This window comes from Labrus mixtus, chromosome 10 (genome assembly GCF_963584025.1).
Source record: "Labrus mixtus chromosome 10, fLabMix1.1, whole genome shotgun sequence".
Classification (NCBI taxonomy): Eukaryota; Metazoa; Chordata; class Actinopteri; order Labriformes; family Labridae; genus Labrus; species Labrus mixtus.
Window position 1 is genome coordinate 10738990 of NC_083621.1, and position 23382 is coordinate 10762371.

General features: G+C 43.0%; 6 protein-coding genes across 23 annotated transcripts in view; all 6 read right to left on the minus strand.

The window, feature by feature from the left end:
• The window catches only part of LOC132981948 (protocadherin gamma-A11-like), a 292678-nt gene that overhangs the window by 116248 nt on the left and 153048 nt on the right, over window positions 1–23382 (minus strand). For 2 of the 18 annotated variants that reach the window (XM_061048116.1, XM_061048099.1), the window contains exon 1: window positions 326–3347. The exons of the other annotated variants lie outside the window; for them this stretch is intronic. In XM_061048116.1, the coding sequence (XP_060904099.1) occupies window positions 326–2719 (2394 nt within the window). In that variant the 5' untranslated portion in view covers window positions 2720–3347. Of the gene's footprint in view, window positions 1–325; window positions 3348–23382 lie in introns of those variants that run through there. 18 annotated transcript variants of the gene reach the window in all.
• LOC132981968 (putative protocadherin beta-18) lies at window positions 3380–6848 on the minus strand. The gene has a single exon (XM_061048152.1). It carries the CDS (start codon window positions 6090–6092, stop codon window positions 3678–3680), a length of 2415 nt encoding a protein of 804 aa, XP_060904135.1. The 5' UTR covers window positions 6093–6848; the 3' UTR covers window positions 3380–3677.
• Window positions 6916–9762, minus strand: LOC132981957 (protocadherin beta-16-like). The gene has a single exon (XM_061048139.1). The coding sequence runs from the start codon at window positions 9396–9398 to the stop codon at window positions 6918–6920; it is 2481 nt and encodes an 826-aa protein (XP_060904122.1). The 5' UTR covers window positions 9399–9762; the 3' UTR covers window positions 6916–6917.
• LOC132981961 (protocadherin beta-16-like) lies at window positions 10511–13883 on the minus strand. Its single transcript, XM_061048143.1, has one exon. It carries the CDS (start codon window positions 13238–13240, stop codon window positions 10778–10780), a length of 2463 nt encoding a protein of 820 aa, XP_060904126.1. The 5' UTR covers window positions 13241–13883; the 3' UTR covers window positions 10511–10777.
• LOC132981963 (protocadherin beta-16-like) lies at window positions 14045–17249 on the minus strand. Its single transcript, XM_061048146.1, has one exon. The coding sequence runs from the start codon at window positions 16760–16762 to the stop codon at window positions 14321–14323; it is 2442 nt and encodes an 813-aa protein (XP_060904129.1). The 5' UTR covers window positions 16763–17249; the 3' UTR covers window positions 14045–14320.
• LOC132981936 (protocadherin beta-12-like) lies at window positions 17295–20756 on the minus strand. Its single transcript, XM_061048079.1, has one exon. It carries the CDS (start codon window positions 19937–19939, stop codon window positions 17375–17377), a length of 2565 nt encoding a protein of 854 aa, XP_060904062.1. The 5' UTR covers window positions 19940–20756; the 3' UTR covers window positions 17295–17374.

The window sequence follows — 23382 nt, forward strand, 5'->3', positions numbered from 1 at the left end:
CTACTACTGTTATTACTACTAGGGCTGTTATAATAGCCATAAAAAGAAAGAAGCAAACTTATTACTAGTGGAAAGAATAAAATCATGCAGTGTTTTAGAAAGGAGGTTGAGGTTAGCATACAATTACAGATAATTTGGCGAAAGATCACGTGACCTATACCCAAATTACATTGTAATTAAACCACTTTTAGATATTCAAATATTGCCACATTAAAACAAGTATTAATTAAAATGAAGATGGTATGGTAAGCTTTCTATCACTTTCAGAATGTGTACAACTTCAAAATATTATGAAAACACTGCAGCTGTTTTAAAGCATTCTAACCTCTAGAGGAGAATCTGGTTCATCCAGGATGCTCTTCTCACTCTGTATCCTCTGCATGGTCCCTGTAGAACTGGGGTCCATTATCAACACGTTCTGACTACCAGCTCTGCCGAACTTACAGTCACTCTTTCTGGAGTCAGTCGTCCTGCACACCTCGTAATTGTACACATGCTGGAGAGTCCCTGTGCCCAAAGTGTCTGAGTAACGTGGTGGATAATATGGAATCACAGGGAGGTTGGAGTGAAACATGGTGCGAGACTGTCTCCATCTGTAGATTTTCACTGATATAATAACCACTACACACGTGATGAAGAGGAAGGACACTACAGCCAAAGCCAGCACTAAGTAAAAAGTCAGGTTGTCATTGTACTCCTTGTCGTGTGTAAAGTCAGTGAACTCAGACAGCACTTCAGGGAAGCTGTCCGCCACCGCCACGTTAACAATAACTGCAGCTGAACGAGACGGCTGCCCGTTGTCCTCCACTATAACAGTCAGTCTTTGTTTCACAGCATCTTTATCATTCACTTGGCGGATAGTTCTAATTTCTCCATTCTGTAAACCCACTTCAAACAGCGCCCTGTCTGTGGCTTTCTGCAGTTTATACGAAAGCCAGGCATTCTGTCCAGAGTCCACATCAACAGCCACCACTTTAGTCACCAGGTAGCCCACATCAGCTGCACGAGGCACCATCTCAGCCACCACTGAGCCACCAGTCTGGACTGGGTACAGGACCTGAGGGGGGTTGTCGTTCTGGTCCTGGATCACCATTTTGACTGTCACGTTGCTGCTGAGCGGAGGGGAACCTCCATCCTGCGCTCTGACGCGGAACTGAAAGTCTTTGATCTGCTCGTAGTCAAAAGAGCGCACTGCATGGATGACTCCACTATCAGCACTGACGGAAACATATGAGGAGACTGGTACTCCGTTAACAGAGGCGTCCTCCAGGATGTAAGAAACACGGGCATTCTGGTTCCAATCAGCGTCTCTGGCTTTCATTGTGAATATAGAGAGGCCTGGTGTGTTGTTTTCTACAATGTAGGCCTCATATGAGCTCCTCTCAAATACAGGCGCGTTGTCATTTACATCAGAGATCTGTAAGGTGAGAGTGACGCTGCTGGAGAGGGAGGGCACTCCCTCATCAGAACATGTCACTGTGATGTTATACTCAGAGGCTCTCTCTCTGTCTAAATCACTGTCTGTTACAACGCTAAAGAAATTATTCGTTGTTGATTTAATAGCAAATGGAATATTTTCGTTTATAACACACAGAACTCTGCCGTTATCATTCGAGTCCGGATCTTGTATATTTAGCATAGATACAACCGTCCCTGGTTTCACATTCTCTGATACTGTGTTGGAGTTGGACATGATGTTAATAGAGGGGGGGTTATCATTCATATCTGTCACGTCCACGATTACTTTACATGCGTCAGATAATCCTCCTTGATCTGAAACCTGAACGTCCAGCTCATACAGTCTCCTCTTCTCATAATCCACATTTCCAGTTAAGGTCAATAGACCACTGTTGGCATCTATTGTGAAAAGAGAGGCTACTCCAGATTTTGACACCGTGTATGTTACTTTTCCGTGAATGCCTTTATCTTTATCAGTGGCTCTAACGGTGGTTATTACGGTGCCAACATCAGCATTCTCTGCAACACTTGCTTTGTATTCCGGTTTTGAACAAATAGGTGGGTTATCATTTGCGTCTAACACAGTGATGACAATCTGCATTGTCCCTGAGAGCTGTGGCTCACCACCATCCAGAGCGGTCAGAATTAATGATATATGCTCATGATTCTCTCGGTCTAATGGTTTCTGTAAAACCATCTCGACATGTTTAGTCCCATCACTTCTACTGATGGTTTTCAGAGCAAAATTATCACTCGGTTTTAGGGCGTAGCTGCTTAAGCCGTTTACACCGACATCATCATCTATGGCTTTCTCTAAGACGAATCGAGCTCCAGTAAGGGCCGATTCAGAGATTTCAAATTTCATCTCTCCCCTTTCAAATGTTGGTGGGTTGTCATTTATATCTGTAATTTCAACGGTAACCGTATAAAACTCCATTGGGTTTTCCAGGATCATTTGAAAATGGAGCGCGCACGGCATTGTTTGCCCACACAGAGCTTCTCTGTCTATTCTGTCTTTAATGATGAGGACTCCTCTGTCTCGCTTCAACTCAATATATTCATCAGTGTTGCCAGTATAAATACGAGCTTTACCGGATCTGAGTCTATCCACACTTAAACCTAAATCCTGGGCTATATTGCCTATCAGAGACCCCTTTTTCAATTCCTCAGGAATAGAATAGCTGACCTGCCCGTGCACGACACCGAGAGACAGCATTGAGAAAAACAACAGCACTTGCCGTCCCATCATTCCGGTCACCATGTCTTTGAAGAAAGGCGAAATATCCGCTGTTTTTCCGCCCTTAGATTCCAATTTTGAGCTTTCAATACACAAATGTGGTCCTCGAGATGACACTTATCCTAAATTCTGGAACAAAGAAATCCTATTGTGCAGTCCTGGCCTGCGCTGTTCACGACGGTCCCAGCTCTTAACTCTGCCTCTCTGTATTTGACCATTTAATATGTTCAGCTATAGGGGAGGTACTGCAACAAACGTTTCCACAGCAACTCGATGGCCAACAGCGTCCCTCTCTGTTCAATAGACTGAACTACATGACATAGTATTGAGATAACAATTTAGCAGGTAATTTAATATGGTACAACAAAATAAATTCTAATACATGATTCGCTGAATCAAAATATCATACAATTCCTCTCATTCCTATCTGTCATCATTACTGAAACACCAAGACCTGATCACAGTATCAAATCCTAATATAAACCGAAATATGATGCAATAAAAAATGATAAAGGTCCCAGTATAAAATCGAATACATGCACAAAGCGGACACAGATGGGTAAATACACCACTGGTGAAAAGGATGAAATAGGCCAGATATAATATAGTTTTCAAGACCCCATAACCAAAGTTTACTGCACTTAAACCATATCGCCAATCCATTTCTATATTATACTAAAATATATATATAATCCCAGAATCCCTCTGCATTTTCGTGCGCAACAGCAGTTTAAAAAGCATATATGTCTAAATATCTACATTGTTGTACAGAAACCAATAACACACACACACACACACACACACACACACACACACACACACACACACACACGCAATTAGGACAGAGGGGAAGAGAGGGAGAGTACTTTGAGATCCTAGTCAGACGCTATCCATGGTACTGAAAATTAAACTACAACGCCAGACGGTAGCTGTCAATGAAATTACGGTCCGAAAGATAAAACACGGAGAAAGACTACATTGATTAACTGACCTCTAGAGGAGAGTCTGGTTCATCCAGGATGCTCTTCTCACTCTGTATCCGCTGCATGGTCCCTGTAGAACTGGGGTCCATTATCAACACGTTCTGACTACCAGCTCTGCCGAACTTACAGTCACTCTTTCTGGAGTCAGTCGTCCTGCACACCTCGTAATTGTACACGTGCTGGAGAGTCCCTGTGCCCAAAGTGTCTGAGTAACGTGGTGGATAATATGGAATCACAGGGAGGTTGGAGTGAAACAGGGTGCGAGACTGTCTCCATCTGTAGATTTTCACTGATATAATAACCACTACACACGTGATGAAGAGGAAGGACACTACAGCCAAAGCCAGCACTAAGTAAAAAGTCAGGTTGTCATTGTACTCCTTGTCGTGTGTAAAGTCAGTGAACTCAGACAGCACTTCAGGGAAGCTGTCCGCCACCGCCACGTTAACAATGACTGCAGCTGAACGAGACGGCTGCCCGTTGTCCTCCACTATAACAGTCAGTCTTTGTTTCACAGCATCTTTATCGTTCACTTGGCGGATAGTTCTGATTTCTCCATTCTGTAAGCCCACTTCAAACAGCGCCCTGTCTGTGGCTTTCTGCAGTTTATACGAGAGCCAGGCATTCTGTCCAGAGTCCACATCAACAGCCACCACTTTAGTCACCAGATAGCCCACATCTGCTGCACGAGGCACCATCTCAGCCACCACTGATCCACCAGTCTGGACTGGGTACAGAACCTGAGGGGGGTTGTCGTTCTGGTCCTGGATCACTATTTTCACTGTCACGTTGCTGCTGAGTGGAGGGGAGCCTCCATCCTGCGCTCTGACACGGAACTGGAAGTCTTTGATCTGCTCGTAGTCAAAAGAGCGAACTGCATGGATGACTCCACTATCAGCACTGACTGAAACATATGAGGAGACTGCCACTCCGTTAACAGAGGAGTCCTCCAGGATGTAAGAAACACGGGCATTCTGGTTCCAGTCAGCGTCTCTGGCTTTCACTGTGAAGACAGAGATGCCTGGTGTGTTGTTTTCTACAATGTAGGCCTCATATGAGCTCCTCTCAAAGACAGGTGCGTTGTCATTCACATCAGAGATCTGTAAGGTGAGAGTGACGCTGCTGGAGAGAGAGGGCACTCCCTCATCAGAGCATGTCACTGTGATGTTATACTCAGAAGCCACCTCTCTGTCTAAATCACTGTCTGTTACAAGGTTAAAGAAATTACTCGATGTCGGCTTTAATGTAAAAGGAATGTTTTCATTGATTGTACAATGAACTTTGCCATTATCTCCCGAGTCTAAGTCCTGAACATTGACCATAGTCACGACTGTTGCTGGTTTAGAGTCCTCGAGAATTACATTAGTTTGCGACATTATATTTATAACTGGCTTGTTATCATTAACATCTATCACTTCTACAGTTACCTTACATGAATCTGTAAGCCCTCCTTCATCACTGGCTTGCACGTGTATTTGATAGTATCGTGCCCTTTCATAATCTACAGCACTTTTCGAGATCAAATCCCCATTTATTTCATTAATCTCAAACATGTCCCTAACATCTGCTGCAGCGTTAGATATCGAATAAGTTATCTTTGAATATGATCCTTTATCCGCATCTGAAGCACTGACTCTGGTTATTACGGTCCCTTTAGGTGAGTTTTCAGGTATTGCAGCTTTATATATCGTCTTAGTAAAAACTGGTGCATTGTCATTAGCGTCCAAAACTGTGACATGTATCTGTGCTGTACCAGACAGGTTTGGTTCCCCTCCATCCACAGCAGTCAACACTAAAAATATCTCCTCTTGTTTTTCTCTATCAAGTGATTTTTGTAAAACCATTTCAACTATCTTTTCTCCATCAGGCTGATCTTTCAATTTTAGTGCAAAATTGTCGGTTTTTGTCAGAAAGTAACTCTGTAGACTATTTAAGCCAACATCGGGATCTATTGCCCTCTCTAACAAGAATTTGGCTCCAATTACGGCAGACTCACTTATTTTAAATTTCATATCAGATTTTTCAAACATCGGTGTGTTGTCATTTATGTCTCTTATTTCGACAACAACAGTGTAGAACTCCATGGGATTTTCTAAAATAACTTGGAAATGCAACGCGCAGGGCGTCGTCTGTGCACAGAGTGCTTCTCTGTCTATTTTCTCTTTGATAAGAAGGACCCCTCGCTCTCTGTTCAGCTCGATGTACTCTGCGCTGTCTCCTGTAAAAATCCGAGCGTTGCCCGAGGTAAGTCTTTTTCTGTCCAAACCTAAATCCTGAGCGATGTTACCGATTAATGAGCCTTTAGCCATTTCCTCGGGTATGGAATAACTGACCTGCCCGAGCACCGAAGTCAGAGAAATTATGGAGATAAACAACAGCACTTGCCACCTCATTGTTCTGTCAGGCATTTCCATCAAGCACGAATCCCACTGCTGTCCCAATGTAAGCAGAAGAAAATCCTTTGTATTTCCTCAACATACACGACAAAAAGAAGAATGAGTGATAACCAGTTTACTGTAGATGTCCGTGTTGGTAATGGCTGCTCTCTGTAATATTCTGCGTGTCTGTATCCCTCTGGTATAAGAAAAGAAAGACGATGGGGGAGGATCAGCTCAAACCTGCCCCACAGATATCACAGGCTGGCCAACAGCGGCCCTAGGAGTTCAATCTAATGTACTACACGAATGTCTGCAAGTTAAGAAGTATTGTAGCCCCTCAGTTGGAAGAGAAACCAGATGTACAAAACATGCCAGCGATTTAACGTCAAATGCTGAACCATATAGAAGACAAGCAGAGCTGAATTTAAACTGAAAATTTACCCATTCAGAACCTGGCAGCATTGTTTTCATCCTTCAAGGAGCTCATGCAAATTCTTAACAAAAACAGGCCCCAATTTGTTCCTGGAGAGGCTATGTTTTTATGCACCTACTGATAGAAAGACAATCATGGTCTTGACAGCTTAACTTATGGGTGTACCATTTCCAGCGATAATTAATGATCTTTTTAGTAAAATCAGGTCAAAATAATCAATTCAAGTCGTTCAAATCATACCGTTCAAACGGCGATAGGTGAAACAAAGAAACACTCACAAATGACTCCAGGAAACATGTATCATGCTTTATCACAAATCAACTTCGATAAAATATGAAGACAAGTTAAAAAACCAGGAGAGGGGGACAGAAAATCGAAAGTGTCTGCTGAATGAGCCCATATTCCACAAGAAATACTAAAGTACTAATTTAGTAAGTCAAGTTTACGTTTTTTTTTTGACGTGTTGCATTTTGTTTAAAATTTAAATGAGAATAACTTAAATGTCTAACCTCGAGAGGAGAGTCTGGTTCATCCAGGATGCTCTTCTCACTCTGTATCCGCTGCATGGTCCCTGTAGAACTGGGGTCCATTATCAGCACGTTCTGACTACCAACTCTGCCGAACTTACAGTCACTCTTTCTGGAGTCCGTCGTCCTGCACACCTCGTAATTGTACACGTGCTGGAGAGTCCCTGTGCCCAAAGTGTCTGAGTAACGTGGTGGATAATATGGAATCACAGGGAGGTTGGAGTGAAACAGGGTGCGAGACTGTCTCCATCTGTAGATTTTCACTGATATAATAACCACTACACACGTGATGAAGAGGAAGGACACTACAGCCAAAGCCAGCACTAAGTAAAAAGTCAGGTTGTCATTGTACTCCTTGTCGTGTGTAAAGTCAGTGAACTCGGACAGCACTTCAGGGAAGCTGTCCGCCACCGCCACGTTAACAATGACTGCAGCTGAACGAGATGGCTGCCCGTTGTCCTCCACTATAACAGTCAGTCTTTGTTTCACAGCATCTTTATCATTCACTTGACGGATAGTTCTGATTTCTCCATTCTGTAAGCCCACTTCAAACAGCGCCCTGTCTGTGGCTTTCTGCAGTTTATACGAGAGCCAGGCATTCTGTCCAGAGTCCACATCAACAGCCACCACTTTAGTCACCAGGTAGCCCACATCTGCTGCACGAGGCACCATCTCAGCCACCACTGAGCCACCAGTCTGGACTGGGTACAGGACCTGAGGGGGGTTGTCGTTCTGGTCCTGGATCACCATTTTCACTGTCACGTTGCTGCTGAGTGGAGGGGAGCCTCCATCCTGCGCTTTGACGCGGAAGTGGAAGTCTTTGATCTGCTCGTAGTCAAAAGAGCGCACTGCATGGATGACTCCACTATCAGCACTGACTGAAACATATGAGGAGACTGCCACTCCGTTAACAGAGGAGTCCTCCAGGATGTAAGAAACACGGGCATTCTGGTTCCAGTCAGCGTCTCTGGCTTTCACTGTGAATATAGAGAGGCCTGGTGTGTTGTTTTCTACAATGTAGGCCTCATATGAGCTCCTCTCAAAGACAGGTGCGTTGTCATTTACATCAGAGATCTGTAAGGTGAGAGTGACGCTGCTGGAGAGAGAGGGCACTCCCTCATCAGAACACGTCACTGTGATGTTATACTCAGAAGCCACCTCTCTGTCTAAATCACTGTCCGTTGTTAAACTGAAAAAACTATTTGATGCGGATGAAATTGTGAATGGAATATTGTCGTTAATATAACATTTTACTTTTCCATTTTCACCAAAGTCTGGATCTTGGATATTTATCATTGTAACAACAGTGCCAGGCTGAATGTCCTCTTTTATTACACTGGACTTGGACATTACATTGATAGCAGGTACGTTGTCATTTATGTCAGTTATTTCAACTATAATTTTGCATGAGTCAGTTAATCCTCCTTCATCAATGGCCTGGACATGTATTTGGTATTGTCGCTTTTTTTCAAAGTCAGTGTTGCCAATCAGTGTAACTTCTCCAGTCTCTTTGTTTATCTCAAACAATTCTGACACATTGTCCAGTAGATTCAATATAGCATAAGATATTTTGCCATTGGGACCTTCGTCTAAGTCAGAAGCACTGACGATTACTACTTGCGTCCCCGGGGGTGAGTTTTCTCTTATGATAGATTTGTAGATTTTCTGTGTAAAAACTGGAGCATTGTCATTATAATCGAGCACACTGATGTGAATCTGAACGGTCCCGGAGAGCAGCGGTTCACCTCCGTCCACTGCAGTCAATATAAGCGACAGACTATCCTCTTTTTCTCGATCTAAAGGTTTCTGTAAAACCATTTCTACCATCTTACTTCCATCTGCTTGATTTTGCAGCCTTAAAACAAAGTTATCGGTCGGCTTTAACATGTAACTTTGAAGGCCATTACCACCAACATCCAGGTCCATTGCTTGTTGTAACAAGAACACTGCACCTGTGATAGCTGACTCACTGATTCTGAATTTCATTTCCCCCCTTTTAAAAATCGGGGCGTTGTCGTTAATATCCATAACTTCGACAGTAATACTATAAAATTCCATAGGATTCTCTAGGATGACCTGGAAATGCAAAGCGCAGGGCACCGCCTGTGCGCAGATCGCCTCTCTGTCTACCCTCTCTTTGACGAGGAGGACCCCCTTCTCTTTATTCAACTCGATGTACTCCGCACTGTCTCCCGTATATATGCGAGCTTTTCCTGATCTCAGCCTTTTCACATCCAAACCCAAATCCTGCGCGATATCCCCAACGAAAGAGCCTTTTGGCATTTCTTCTGGGATGGAATAGCTGACCTGCCCAACAACTGAATTGAAATAGAGAACCGCGATAAAGAGCAGCACTTGCCGTGTCATTGTTCTCTCCGTCATGTTCCTGCAAAATGTAACGAGACAAATTCCAGCAAAAAAGATTTTTGATCTTCAGAGGCAATCCTTTAATGTCCCCAGGATGGATATCATCCCCAAAAAATCCACAAGTTACAATTTTAGAAGAACAATATTCGTCCAAATATACGTTTAGATCTCTGATCTCCGTAATATGCACTGCTCCTTCTGTTTTCCTCTCGAGCTTTAATACATGATGGGGGAGGTACTGCTGAATACTTCTCCTGAACACACACTGACTGGCCGACAGCGGCCCTAAGAGTTCAATATGCTGAACTACAGAATACTGAGGAAAAGGGGAAATATTTTCTATTCATCTTTCCAAGTCATATGTGCAAGCGTCAGATTTACTACAGACAGTATATTTAAAACATTTTACAGGTATGTAGGTTTTTAACACATGTTTGTATCAGCCTGAGAGGTCAGTCAAAAAGTAATGAAATAAAAAAGGTCATTTTCCTTTATCTCGTTCTCTCCCAAACAGACAGAAACACAGACAAACAGCCATTCTAACGGACACACGCACAAGCTATAGGAACTTGCTCTGTACACAATGCCATTGTAAAGCTATATTATCACACTCCTTTCCAAGTTGTCTATAGTTTGTAAATTTGGAAATCAAAATAATTGAGTACATATACCTAACACGTATCACCCACTGATGTATCATTGACAAGTCAGCCGCGAAAGACATCCGGGGTTTAATGGATGTTGTTAAATCGGGTGCTACCAACTGCTAGGAAACACCGCAGTTAAACTGAGGAGTTATCATATCTTACCATGTAAAGTCAAGTGGTGTACAAGTGTTTAATGTTTCAAAGATTAAAGAGGTGGCCAACAAGTGTTCTTATGCAGTCTATTGTAAATTTGTACAGGCACACAAATTCATAAATCATTGTTTTTATCTCTTTAAGCAAATGTATACACTATCAAGATTCAAAATATATATTCTGAATTCATTATAGACTGGGAAATTATTTATTTTTAAATTTAAACAGAACACCCTGCAGCCATGAATTGTTTGACAGTTTAACATTCAAACCTCTCGAAATGAGACAGACTGTGGCGCTGTCCGAGGTGCTGAAATAAAAAACACTATAAGCATTTCCTGTAATAGAAAGCGCAAGGCTGCGACATCTATTGAAATGAAAAAAAAAGTATTCTTACAATAATATGACTCCCAGGGACACAAATCAACAGGGGCATTCAGAAGTATGGTAAAATAGTTGACTCATATTCAGTCAATACAAAACTGTTATAATACGCAAAAGTGCAACTATGTAGCCAACGTTACAGAGTACAGGGAAGATGAGCTCACTTGACTGAATAACTGAATATGGCCAAACACTTCCAATGAGATCAATTTATAACATTCTACAACCAAGAGGCAGGATATCGAACCTATGTGTCAAAAGAAACATTTTCTCATAGGTAAAACTGACCTCTAGAGGAGAGTCTGGTTCATCCAGGATGCTCTTCTCACTCTGTATCCGCTGCATGGTCCCTGTAGAACTGGGGTCCATTATCAGCACGTTCTGACTACCAGCTCTGCCGAATTTACAGTCACTCTTTCTGGAGTCAGTCGTCCTGCACACCTCGTAATTGTACACGTGCTGGAGAGTCCCTGTGCCCAAAGTGTCTGAGTAACGTGGTGGATAATATGGAATCACAGGGAGGTTGGAGTGAAACAGGGTGCGAGACTGTCTCCATCTGTAGATTTTCACTGATATAATAACCACTACACACGTGATGAAGAGGAAGGACACTACAGCCAAAGCCAGCACTAAGTAAAAAGTCAGGTTGTCATTGTACTCCTTGTCGTGTGTAAAGTCAGTGAACTCAGACAGCACTTCAGGGAAGCTGTCCGCCACCGCCACGTTAACAATGACTGCAGCTGAACGAGATGGCTGCCCGTTGTCCTCCACTATAACAGTCAGTCTTTGTTTCACAGCATCTTTATCATTCACTTGGCGGATAGTTCTGATTTCTCCATTCTGTAAACCCACTTCAAACAGCGCCCTGTCTGTGGCTTTCTGGAGTTTATACGAGAGCCAGGCATTCTGTCCAGAGTCCACATCAACAGCCACCACTTTAGTCACCAGGTAGCCCACATCTGCTGCACGAGGCACCATCTCAGCCACCACTGATCCACCAGTCTGGACTGGGTACAGGACCTGAGGGGGGTTATCGTTCTGGTCCTGGATCACTATTTTCACTGTCACGTTGCTACTGAGTGGAGGGGAGCCTCCATCCTGCGCTTTGACGCGGAACTGGAAGTCTTTGATCTGCTCGTAGTCAAAAGACCGAACTGCATGGATAACTCCACTATCAGCACTGACGGAAACATATGAGGAGACTGGCACTCCGTTAACAGATGAGTCCTCGAGGATGTAAGAAACACGGGCATTCTGGTTCCAATCTTCGTCTCTGGCCTTCACTGTGAATATAGAGAGGCCTGGTGTGTTGTTTTCTATAATGTAGGCCTCATATGAGCTCCTCTCAAAGACAGGCGCGTTGTCATTTACATCAGAGATCTGTAAGGTGAGAGTGACGCTGCTGGAGAGGGAGGGAACTCCCTCATCAGAACACGTCACTGTGATGTTATATTGAGAAGCGAGCTCTCTGTCCAATTCACTGTCTGTCACTAAACTATAGAAATTATTTGAAGATGTTTTTAAAATGAAAGGTATATTTTCTTTAACAAAACATTTGACGATGCCGTTTTCTTCTGAATCTAGATCCTCAATATTTATCATTGTCACAACTGTATTAAGTTTGGCATCTTCTGATAATACAGTAGACTTCGACATTATATTTATTTCAGGCTCGTTGTCATTTACATCTAGTACATCAACAATTAACTTACAGGAGTCTGTGAGTCCTCCTTCATCACTGGCAAGTACATTTATCTCAAAATGTCTGGACTTTTCGAAGTCAATGTTTCCAGTTAAAGACATTTCTCCGTTTTCCTGATTTACCTCAAACATTTTTCTGACATTTTCTAATGTATTCGTGATCGAATATGTTATTTTCCCGTTTGAGCCTTGATCTGCATCTGAGGCTGTAACAGTGGCAACAACTGTGCCTTTAGGTGAATTTTCAGTAACTGTAGCCTTGTATGTTGGCTGTGTAAAAACAGGGGCATTATCGTTTACATCTAAAACTGTGATAACAATAAGCATTGTTCCTGACATCTGCGGCTCTCCTCCATCTACAGCAGTCAAGACGAGAGATATCTGCTCCTGTTTCTCCCTGTCCAAAGGCTTCTGTAGCACCATCTCTACGTTTTTATTACCGTCAGCGTTGTTGTGCAGTTTAAGAGCAAAATTATCAGTCGGTTTTAACTCGTAGTTCTGAACACCATTATTACCAACATCTAGATCCACAGCTCTTTCCAGTACAAATTTAGCTCCGATCACGGCTGACTCGCTTATTCTGAATTGGATCTCTTTTTTTTCAAAGGTTGGTGCATTATCGTTGATATCTGTGATCTGGACAGTAACTCTGTAAAATTCCATAGGATTCTCTAAAATAATCTGGAAATCTAAAGAACAAAGCGCAGTCTCTGTGCACAACACCTCTCTGTCTATTCTCTCTTTGACGAGGAGGACTCCTCTTTCTCTGTTCAGCTCGATGTACTCGTTACTGTTCCTCGTATAGATCTTAGCTTTGCCGGAAATAAGTCGTTTAATTTCCAAACCTAAATCCTGCGCTATGTTTCCCACTAAAGAGTTTTTCGCCATTTCCTCCGGAATAGAGTAGCTGACCTGTCCGAAAACTGAGTCGAGTGAAAGCAGCGACATAAACAACAGTACTTGCCAATTCATTGTTCTTTCAGATTTGTCCCTCAGTGAGGCTCCACAGTCCGTTTGTAATCCAAACAACAAATACACCCCAGATTCAAAATGTAAATATCATATGAACAGCTCCAAAAGTCATTCGTTGTTAAAATGATTTACCAGTCGAAATTTCTCCTCTTTTAAAAAAAGAAATCCCGCAGCCAGGCTCGCCAGCGTTTTCCCCGTCGAGTTCTGTCTGTACTGTGTCGACGTTAGAAGGGAGGTGCTGCTGCAAACCTGCTCTCTTCCGTTGACAATCTGGTCAACAGCGGCCCTAAGAGTCCACATAACAAAACTACAGAAGACTAACTAAAATATAACCCAGAAGAAGATACTTTAAACAATCTAAGATTGTGTTAAGATACATCTTCTCCAGTAATAACTTGCAATTTACAAATGATTGCAAACGGAAAAAGTTCGTCGAAATGTATCATTTTAACTGATAAATCACAGTAAAAATGTACATAGAGAACATGTAAACACAGTTGGAGAAATTGTTGTTGTGTAATGTTTCAAGTGTGCCAGGGATCAGTGGATATAAATTCAAAATGCACTACTGCAAAGGGACAAAAACACGGATAATACAGTTTCCTATATTATGATGCTGTTTATGGCTAAATAATATAGATAACCAAATAAGAGCCACATATCTAACAGTGGAAACGACAGTTAATAGCAAGTATGCAACATGTGGCTCTACTATTTATGTCACTGTCTGAAGTTCTGAAGTGAATTAAATGTGACACATTTAAAATTATTCGACTGCAAAACCTCTGTTATTACTGCCATGGCTGTTATAATAACCATACAAAGAAAGAAGCAAACCCATTACTAGTGGAAAGAATAAAATCATGCAGTGTTTTAGAAAGGAGGTTGAGGTTAGCATACAATTACAGATAATTTGGCGAAAGATCACGTGACCTATACCCAAATTACATAGTAATTAAACCACTTTTAGATATTAAAATATTGCCACATTAAAACAAGTATTAATTAAAATGAAGATGGTATGGTAAGCTTTCAGAATGTGTATAACTTCAAAATAATTTTGAAAACACTGCAGCTGTTTTAAAGCATTCTAACCTCTAGAGGAGAGTCTGGTTCATCCAGGATGCTCTTCTCACTCTGTATCCGCTGCATGGTCCCTGTAGAACTGGGGTCCATTATCAGCACGTTCTGACTACCAGCTCTGCCGAACTTACAGTCACTCTTTCTGGAGTCAGTCGTCCTGCACACCTCGTAATTGTACACGTGCTGGAGAGTCCCTGTGCCCAAAGTGTCTGAGTAACGTGGTGGATAATATGGAATCACAGGGAGGTTGGAGTGAAACATGGTGCGAGACTGTCTCCATCTGTAGATTTTCACTGATATAATAACCACTACACACGTGATGAAGAGGAAGGACACTACAGCCAAAGCCAGCACTAAGTAAAAAGTCAGGTTGTCATTGTACTCCTTGTCGTGTGTAAAGTCAGTGAACTCAGACAGCACTTCAGGGAAGCTGTCCGCCACCGCCACGTTAACAATGACTGCAGCTGAACGAGACGGCTGCCCGTTGTCCTCCACTATAACAGTCAGTCTTTGTTTCACAGCATCTTTATCATTCACTTGGCGGATAGTTCTGATTTCTCCATTCTGTAAGCCCACTTCAAACAGCGCCCTGTCTGTGGCTTTCTGCAGTTTATACGAGAGCCAGGCATTCTGTCCAGAGTCCACATCAACAGCCACCACTTTAGTCACCAGGTAGCCCACATCTGCTGCACGAGGCACCATCTCAGCCACCACTGACCCACCAGTCTGGACTGGGTACAGGACCTGAGGGGGGTTGTCGTTCTGGTCCTGGATCACTACTTTAACTGTCACGTTGCTGCTGAGTGGAGGGGAGCCTCCATCTTGAGCTTTGACGGTGAATTCAAGCAGCTTGATTTGTTCATAATCAAAAGACCGCACTGCGTGTAGGACTCCAGTTTCGGTGTTTATGGAAACATAAGAGGATATTGGGCTGCCACTAACCTGTGAGTCTTCCAGAAAGTATGAAATTCTAGCGTTTTGATGCCAGTCAGAATCTCGTGCACTCACGCTGAATATGGTTTTGCCGGGGACATTATTTTCTATGATGAAAGCAGAATATTTTTGTTCAGTAAAGAGTGGAGAATTATCATTTACATCAGAAATCTTTAGCTGTAAAGTAGTTTTTGTAGAAAGTGGGGGTGACCCTAAATCAGTTGCAGATATGGTTATGTTATATTCTGGTGTTGTTTCACGATCAAATGGGACATCTGAAAGCAAATTGTAATAATTTGTTAAAGAAGACTGGATTTTGAAGGGAAGAAAATAATCTAATGAACATGTTATTTGACCGTTTCTCTCAGAGTCTACATCTTTTACATTAAAAACAGCTATAGTAGTGCCAGGAGGGACATCCTCTGAAATCAGGCTGGAGAAGGACATTATATTTATAACTGGAGGATTATCATTTACGTCAGCGACGTCAATCACGACTTTTGTTGCGTCACTAAGGCCGCCCTGGTCTTTAGCAATTACTCGTATTTCGTATTTTTTGTCTTTCTCGAAATCTATTACATCAGCAACAGTTATTTTACCAGATAAACTGTCTATTTCAAAATGTCCTCCAGACTTTCCTTTAACATTGGAAAACATATATGTAATCAATCCATTCGACCCACTGTCGGCATCTGAAGCATTCACAGTTGTAATATATGTACCTACTGGGGCATTTTCTGTCACTGCAGCAGTATAAATGGACTGATTAAAAACAGGAGGATTGTCGTTGACATCAAGGACAGTAATTTCTATATTTACTGTACCAGATCGTTGAGGCGTTCCTCCGTCTACTGCAATGAGTTTCAAAGTGAGGTGTGGATGCATCTCTCTGTCTAATGGCTTCTGTAAAATCATCACAGCAAATTGGATTCCATCAGCGTTGGACTGCTGCTTTAAAACAAAATTGTCATTCGGAGTTAAAACATAATTTTTCAAGCCGTGAATCCCTGAATCGGGGTCATATGCGCTTTCTAAGTCGAAATGAGATAATATTGTTGCAGATTCACTAATTTCTAGATTAATTACGTTACTTTTGAATGTTGGCGAGTGGTCATTCACATCTAATATTTCTACGGTCACTCTGTGCAATTCAATTGGATTTTCCAAAATGATTTCGAAGCTGAAGCTGCACGGTGTCACGTCTCCACAGAGCTCTTCTCTGTCGATCCTTTCATTCACAACTAGAATCCCTTTGTCTGTCTTCAGCTCGGTGTAGTGGTGGTTTTCTCCGGTAACGATACGAGCCCGGCCGGAACGGAGCCTTTTCAGATCCAACCCAAGATCCTGGGCTATGTTACCGATCAGAGAACCTTTCTTCATCTCCTCCGGTATTGAATAACGGATTTGACCGTTGATGGTGCAAACCATGAACACAAGATTGAATAATTGCCATGTAAGTGTCTCACACAGCAGCCATTTTCCCCATCCGTGCTGGCGTATCCCCATGGCGCATGGAGTCAAAATCCTCAAAGTAACTGAAAATGATTCCCCAGCGACAGGAAATATCTATTTACAATCCAGTCCAACAGTACTGCATCAATTACAAACACACGTGTGTGATTATTAGCTCTGAAAAACAGCTCTTTCAAATCGACTGTATTTCCATCGAGTGCACCCTGGTATGAACACTGTATTTCTCCCTCCTCTTTCTCTCCTACATACCAGCAACCACACTAGACTCGGTTTTACTGATCAACAGCGTCTCTTAGAGTACAAACGGAGGAAGTACCAGACAAACTGCAATCTGATTGGAAAAATCAGCACTTTTCTATCAAATTTAATGTGAGAACGAACATGATGGCAATATAACCTGCCCCCCAACCCACAAAAAAAGTAAAAACTTGAGTATCATAAGATTTATACATAAAAAACACACTCCATGATTAAACTACTGGCAGAAAGATAACAACTTTAAGCAATAAACAACTCTGTGTGTAACACTGACAAGCAGTGCACCTCTGTCTCCCCCCCCCCCCAAGCTCTCTTAAAAAGCCATAGCAACGACTTTCCAGTTGTGTCGTTGTGAAATGAAATAACATTGTGACACCAAATCAGTTTCTACGTTCTAAATGAAAAGAATACAGCATACGGTGAAAATGCAGCCTCTGTCCATGGTGCTGAAAGTGACAATATGGCTTCGAAACAGTTCACTATCAACCAAACACAGAAAGCAGAACAGCAGCAAATAACAGGCTTCATTATTTCACTAACCTCTAGAGGAGAGTCTGGTTCATCCAGGATGCTCTTCTCACTCTGTATCCGCTGCATGGTCCCTGTAGAACTGGGGTCCATTATCAGCACGTTCTGACTACCAGCTCCGCCGAACTTACAGTCACTCTTTCTGGAGTCAGTCGTCCTGCACACCTCGTAATTGTACACGTGCTGGAGAGTCCCTGTGCCCAAAGTGTCTGAGTAACGTGGTGGATAATATGGAATCACAGGGAGGTTGGAGTGAAACATGGTGCGAGACTGTCTCCATCTGTAGATTTTCACTGATATAATAACCACTACACACGTGATGAAGAGGAAGGACACTACAGCCAAAGCCAGCACTAAGTAAAAAGTCAGGTTGTCATTGTACTCCTTGTCGTGTGTAAAGTCAGTGAACTCAGACAGCACTTCAGGGAAGCTGTCCGCCACCGCCACGTTAACAATGACTGTAGCTGAACGAGACGGCTGCCCGTTGTCCTCCACTATAACAGTCAGTCTTTGTTTCACAGCATCTTTATCATTCACTTGGCGGATAGTTCTGATTTCTCCATTCTGTAAGCCCACTTCAAACAGCGCCCTGTCTGTGGCTTTCTGTAGTTTATACGAGAGCCAGGCATTCTGTCCAGAGTCCACATCAACAGCCACCACTTTAGTCACCAGATAGCCCACATCAGCTGCACGAGGCACCATCTCAGCCACCACTGACCCACCAGTCTGGACTGGGTACAGGACCTGAGGGGGGTTGTCGTTCTGGTCTTGAATATTTAATTGCAATGTGGTATTGCTGCTTAAAGGCGGAGAACCTCCATCCTGCGCTTTAACACATATGTTTAGATTTTTAATCTGCTCAAAGTCAAATGATCGAACAGCCTGTATAACTCCGTCTTCTGCGTTAACAGATATATAAGTAGATATGGGGTAACCATTCAACTGACTGTCAATTAGCAGGTAAGATACACGTGCGTTAGGCCCGGAGTCCGAGTCGTGTGCCTTCAAGGAAAACACAGATAATCCTGGCGAATTATTCTCCATAATGTTGGCTTCATAATAACGCTGTTCAAATATGGGTGCATTGTCATTGACGTCGGATATTCGAAGTGTTATTGTCTTGTTAGTTGACATTGATGGGCTCCCTTCATCCACAGCTGTAAACGTGATGTTGCAAACAGGATTACGCTCCCTGTCAAGGACACCATTTGTTACCAGAGTGTAATAATTCTTTAGAGATGAGTGGATTGCAAACGGGATATTGCCGTTAACTGAGCAGTCTACTTTGCCATTTTTGCCTGAATCCAGATCTTTAACGTTTATGATCGCCACAGTAGTTCCACTAGGGGAGTCCTCTGCTATAGCATTAGAAAACGAGGTTAATGTTATTACAGGGGCATTGTCATTTACATCCGTTACTTCAATTATTACTTTGGTTGATGTGCTTTGTCCGCCTTGGTCTTTAGCCTGCACACCAATCTCATAGATTTTATTCTCTTCGTAATCGATGACACCGTTTACAGTTAAATCACCGCTGTTTTCATCCAGATTAAATAGCTCAGCCACATTACCTGACATGCGATTAAAGTGATATGAAACAAGACCATTCATTCCCTCATCTGCATCTGTTGCGCTCACACGCAGCACCGAGGCTCCTTTTCGAATATTTTCTTTAACAGACGCCTTGAATAACGATTGTGTAAACACCGGAGCATTATCATTAGTGTCTCGCACAGTTACATGTATTTTCAGCGTGCCCGACCGCTGTGGCTCACCGCCGTCCACTGCAGTCAGTGTGAGAAGCAGCTTTTCTTCTCTCTCGCGGTCCAACGCATTAGAAAGATACAACTGTGCATATTTGTGACCATTTGGGCTGGACAGGACTTTAATACTGAAATGTGTTGTTGGGTGTAACGTATATCCGCCTAAAGCGTTAATGCCAACGTCAGGGTCTGTAGCACTCTCTTGTAATATTTCGGTCCCTGGAAGAGCAGATTCTACTATTTCTACATGCACTTCTTTCTCGGGAAACACCGGTGCGTTATCATTAACATCCAAAACTTCCACTACAACACTATGTAACTGCATTGGGTTCATCATTATCATTTCAAAATTCAGGCTACAGGGCGACGTCTGCCCGCAGAGCTGCTCTCTGTCTATCCTTTCCCCCACCACTAGAATCCCTTTGTCTATATCAAGCCTAACATACTCGCTGCTATCGCTGCTTACAATTCGGGCACCGCCTGATGTCAGTCGTTTAACGTCGATGCCTAAATCTTCTGCCACATTTCCTACGAAGGCGCCTTTTCTCATCTCCTCTGGGACCGAATAGCGAATCTGACAGAGTGTAAAGTCAAATAGAAAAACAAGGATGAAGGCCTGTACTTGCCATTTTACCATGGGTTCTCTGATGAAAAAAGCCATATTTCCGAAGCAATCCACTCCACTTAAAATATGGCACAAGAAAACGGTTTATTACAGGAGAAAGTCCTAACGTTGATGTTGTTTGAATCTAAGCTGAGACCACGAACACCTTGGTCTCAGAATCCCCGGTGAAAATGAGGACTTAAATGCCCTGCTCTGCACGGCACACTATGACAAGAATAGGAGGTGTTGCTGCATTAAAAAAAAGGCTCCCAAAGTGCTTTGAAGACCAACAGCGGCCCTTACAGTTCGATGTGAAAACAGCAACTGCATAACTCCATAAAGGGGGAGAACTATCTCTTTGAGTATATCAGTAAGGAACCTGCTAACGTTTAGGAATTAAGTGGCGTGTAATTCAATGTATGCAAGTACACGGTGTATTGAACTGAAAATAAGATAAAAGATGTAGCTGAAGCCCATAAATAATTGCAGAGAAGAAGTAGATAAAAGGCAGTGTAGTGAAAATAAATGTAATCATCTGAAATCACTCTATCGGCAAAGTATTAGATACATTTGCCTTTTTCCTCCACAATAAAATTTATATGAAAGCTGAAAGTAAAAAAAAAATGTCCAACTGCAACACACGCAAAACAGGATGACCAAAAATGTGAGATTTTTAACACATAACAGCTGATTTCATGGTGGGGACATTTCTTAATGTCTATGACAAACACAGCCAACTGGCTCAATTAGATGAGGAGCTGTCCAACACTAGTGGTGCTGAAGTTGACCTCTAAGCAGTAAGAGAGTCAAGCGAAAAACCCAAGCAATGTGGATTTTAAAAGTAAAATGCAAATAACTGTATGAGGAATTATGGAGCAATAAACTGACCTCTAGAGGAGAGTCTGGTTCATCCAGGAGGCTCTTCTCACTCTGTATCCGCTGCATGGTCCCTGTAGAACTGGGGTCCATTATCAGCACGTTCTGACTACCAGCTCTGCCGAACTTACAGTCACTCTTTCTGGAGTCAGTCGTCCTGCACACCTCGTAATTGTACACGTGCTGGAGAGTCCCTGTGCCCAAAGTGTCTGAGTAACGTGGTGGATAATATGGAATCACAGGGAGGTTGGAGTGAAACAGGGTGCGAGACTGTCTCCATCTGTAGATTTTCACTGATATAATAACCACTACACACGTGATGAAGAGGAAGGAGACTACAGCCAAAGCAAGCACTAAGTAAAAAGTCAGGTTGTCATTGTACTCCTTGTCGTGTGAAAAGTCAGTGAACTCAGACAGCACTTCAGGGAAGCTGTCCGCCACCGCCACGTTAACAATGACTGCAGCTGAACGAGACGGCTGCCCGTTGTCCTCCACTATAACAGTCAGTCTTTGTTTCACAGCATCTTTATCATTCACTTGGCGGATAGTTCTGATTTCTCCATTCTGTAAGCCCACTTCAAACAGCGCCCTGTCTGTGGCTTTCTGCAGTTTATACGAGAGCCAGGCATTCTGTCCAGAGTCCACATCAACAGCCACCACTTTAGTCACCAGGTAGCCCACATCTGCTGAACGAGGCACCATCTCAGCCACCACTGATCCACCTGTCTGGACTGGGTACAGGACCTGAGGGGGGTTGTCGTTCTGGTCCTGGATCACTATTCTTACTGTAGCCACCGAAGTTAGAGGAGGGGATCCAGCATCACGAGCTGTTACGTTGAATTCAAACCACTTGATTTGCTCGAAATCAAACGACCTCACTGCATGAACGACGCCACTTTCTGAATTTACTGACACCAGTGAAGACACAGCGACCCCATTAATCTCTTTTTCTTCCAGTAGGTAAGAAACACGAGCGTTTTGGCCCCAGTCTGCATCACTAGCACTGAGGGTGAAAACAGAAACTCCGGGAGGGTTGTTCTCAGGTACAGTCTTATTATATTCTGATTGATCAAACTTAGGTGGGCTGTCGTTCACGTCAGAAACTTTGACATTTATGGTCTTACTGCTCGACAGTGGCGGAGAGCCCTGGTCAGATACGGTGATTGTGATATTATACTCAGGAACACTTTCCCTGTCTAAGAAGTCTTCAGTTACAATCGTATAATATCCTGTTAATGACGACTCCATTTTGAATGGGATGTCAGAGTTAATGGAGCACTTGACGACACCGTTACCGTCAGAGTCTTCGTCATCCACGTTAACAACAGCTAGCGTTGTACCTGGAGGAGAGTCCTCGGATATCGAGTTTGAAAATGACATCAATTGTATTGTTGGGACGTTGTCGTTCTCGTCAATTATCTGAATAATAACTTTACACGTGTCTGTATATCCCCCGTGGTCACTAGCCTGAACGTTTAATTGATATGTTTGAGATTTTTCAAAATTCAGTTTACCTGCTACTTTAATCTCTCCAGAATTTACATTTACCTCAAAAAGCTGCCTCACCTCTCTTGTGATATGAGGAAGTGAAAATATGACATCTCCATTTACACCTTTATCCGCGTCATTCGCACTGACAGTGGTCACCACTGTTCCTGCAGGAGAGTTCTCTCGGACATCTGCTTTATAAACAGGCTGACTACAGACTGGCGCATTATCATTAGCATCCAGCACACTGATATGAATACGCACCGTCCCTGATCTGTGAGGCTCTCCTCCATCTGAAGCAAGCAGCACGAGAGAGTGAGTCTCCTCTTTCTCTCGGTCCAACGGGTTTTGCAAAACCATTTCGATGTAACTCCCTCCATCAGGCTGGTTCTGTACTTCCAATTTAAAATGATCAGAGGGTTTAAGTGTATATTTTTGAATATCATTAATACCAACATCGGGGTCGTCTGCATTTACCAAAGAGAAACGAGTGCCTGACGCAACACTCTCAACAATTTTCAAACTGATCTCATCCTTTGGGAACGACGGGCTGTTATCGTTTATGTCGACTACCTCCACTGTGACCCGATAAAGCTGGATCGGATTTTCTATAATCAACTCGAAGCTGAAGCTACAGGGCGTCGTCTTTCCGCACAGTTCTTCTCGGTCTACTCGCTCTTTAATAACGAGGGTGCCTTTGTCCCGGTTTAAATCAACGTACTGTCGACTTCCTTTCATAATAATACGAGCTTTTCCTGATATGAGCCTCGACACATCCAGACCCAAGTCTCGAGCGATGTTTCCAACAAAAGACCCTTCTGCCTGCTCCTCCGGTACGGAGTACCGAGCCTGTCCACTCACTGAGCTCAGCACGAAAAGACAAAGAATGACAACCAGTGTTTGCCATGGGCCTCTGAGAGCGGTGATCCCAAGAAAAAACATCATAATCCAGAGCGGTATAAACGAAGTAATTCCTTTCAGTGGAAAACTGGTGTAATTAAATCCAGAAATAATCAAATGAATGGCATTTTCGCTGAAAATGTAAACGATAAATGCTGCTCTGTAAACACCTCCGAAGAGACTGTCTTCTCCCCCACCAACGAAACACGGAATTGGATACAAGGGGCGGATCGCAG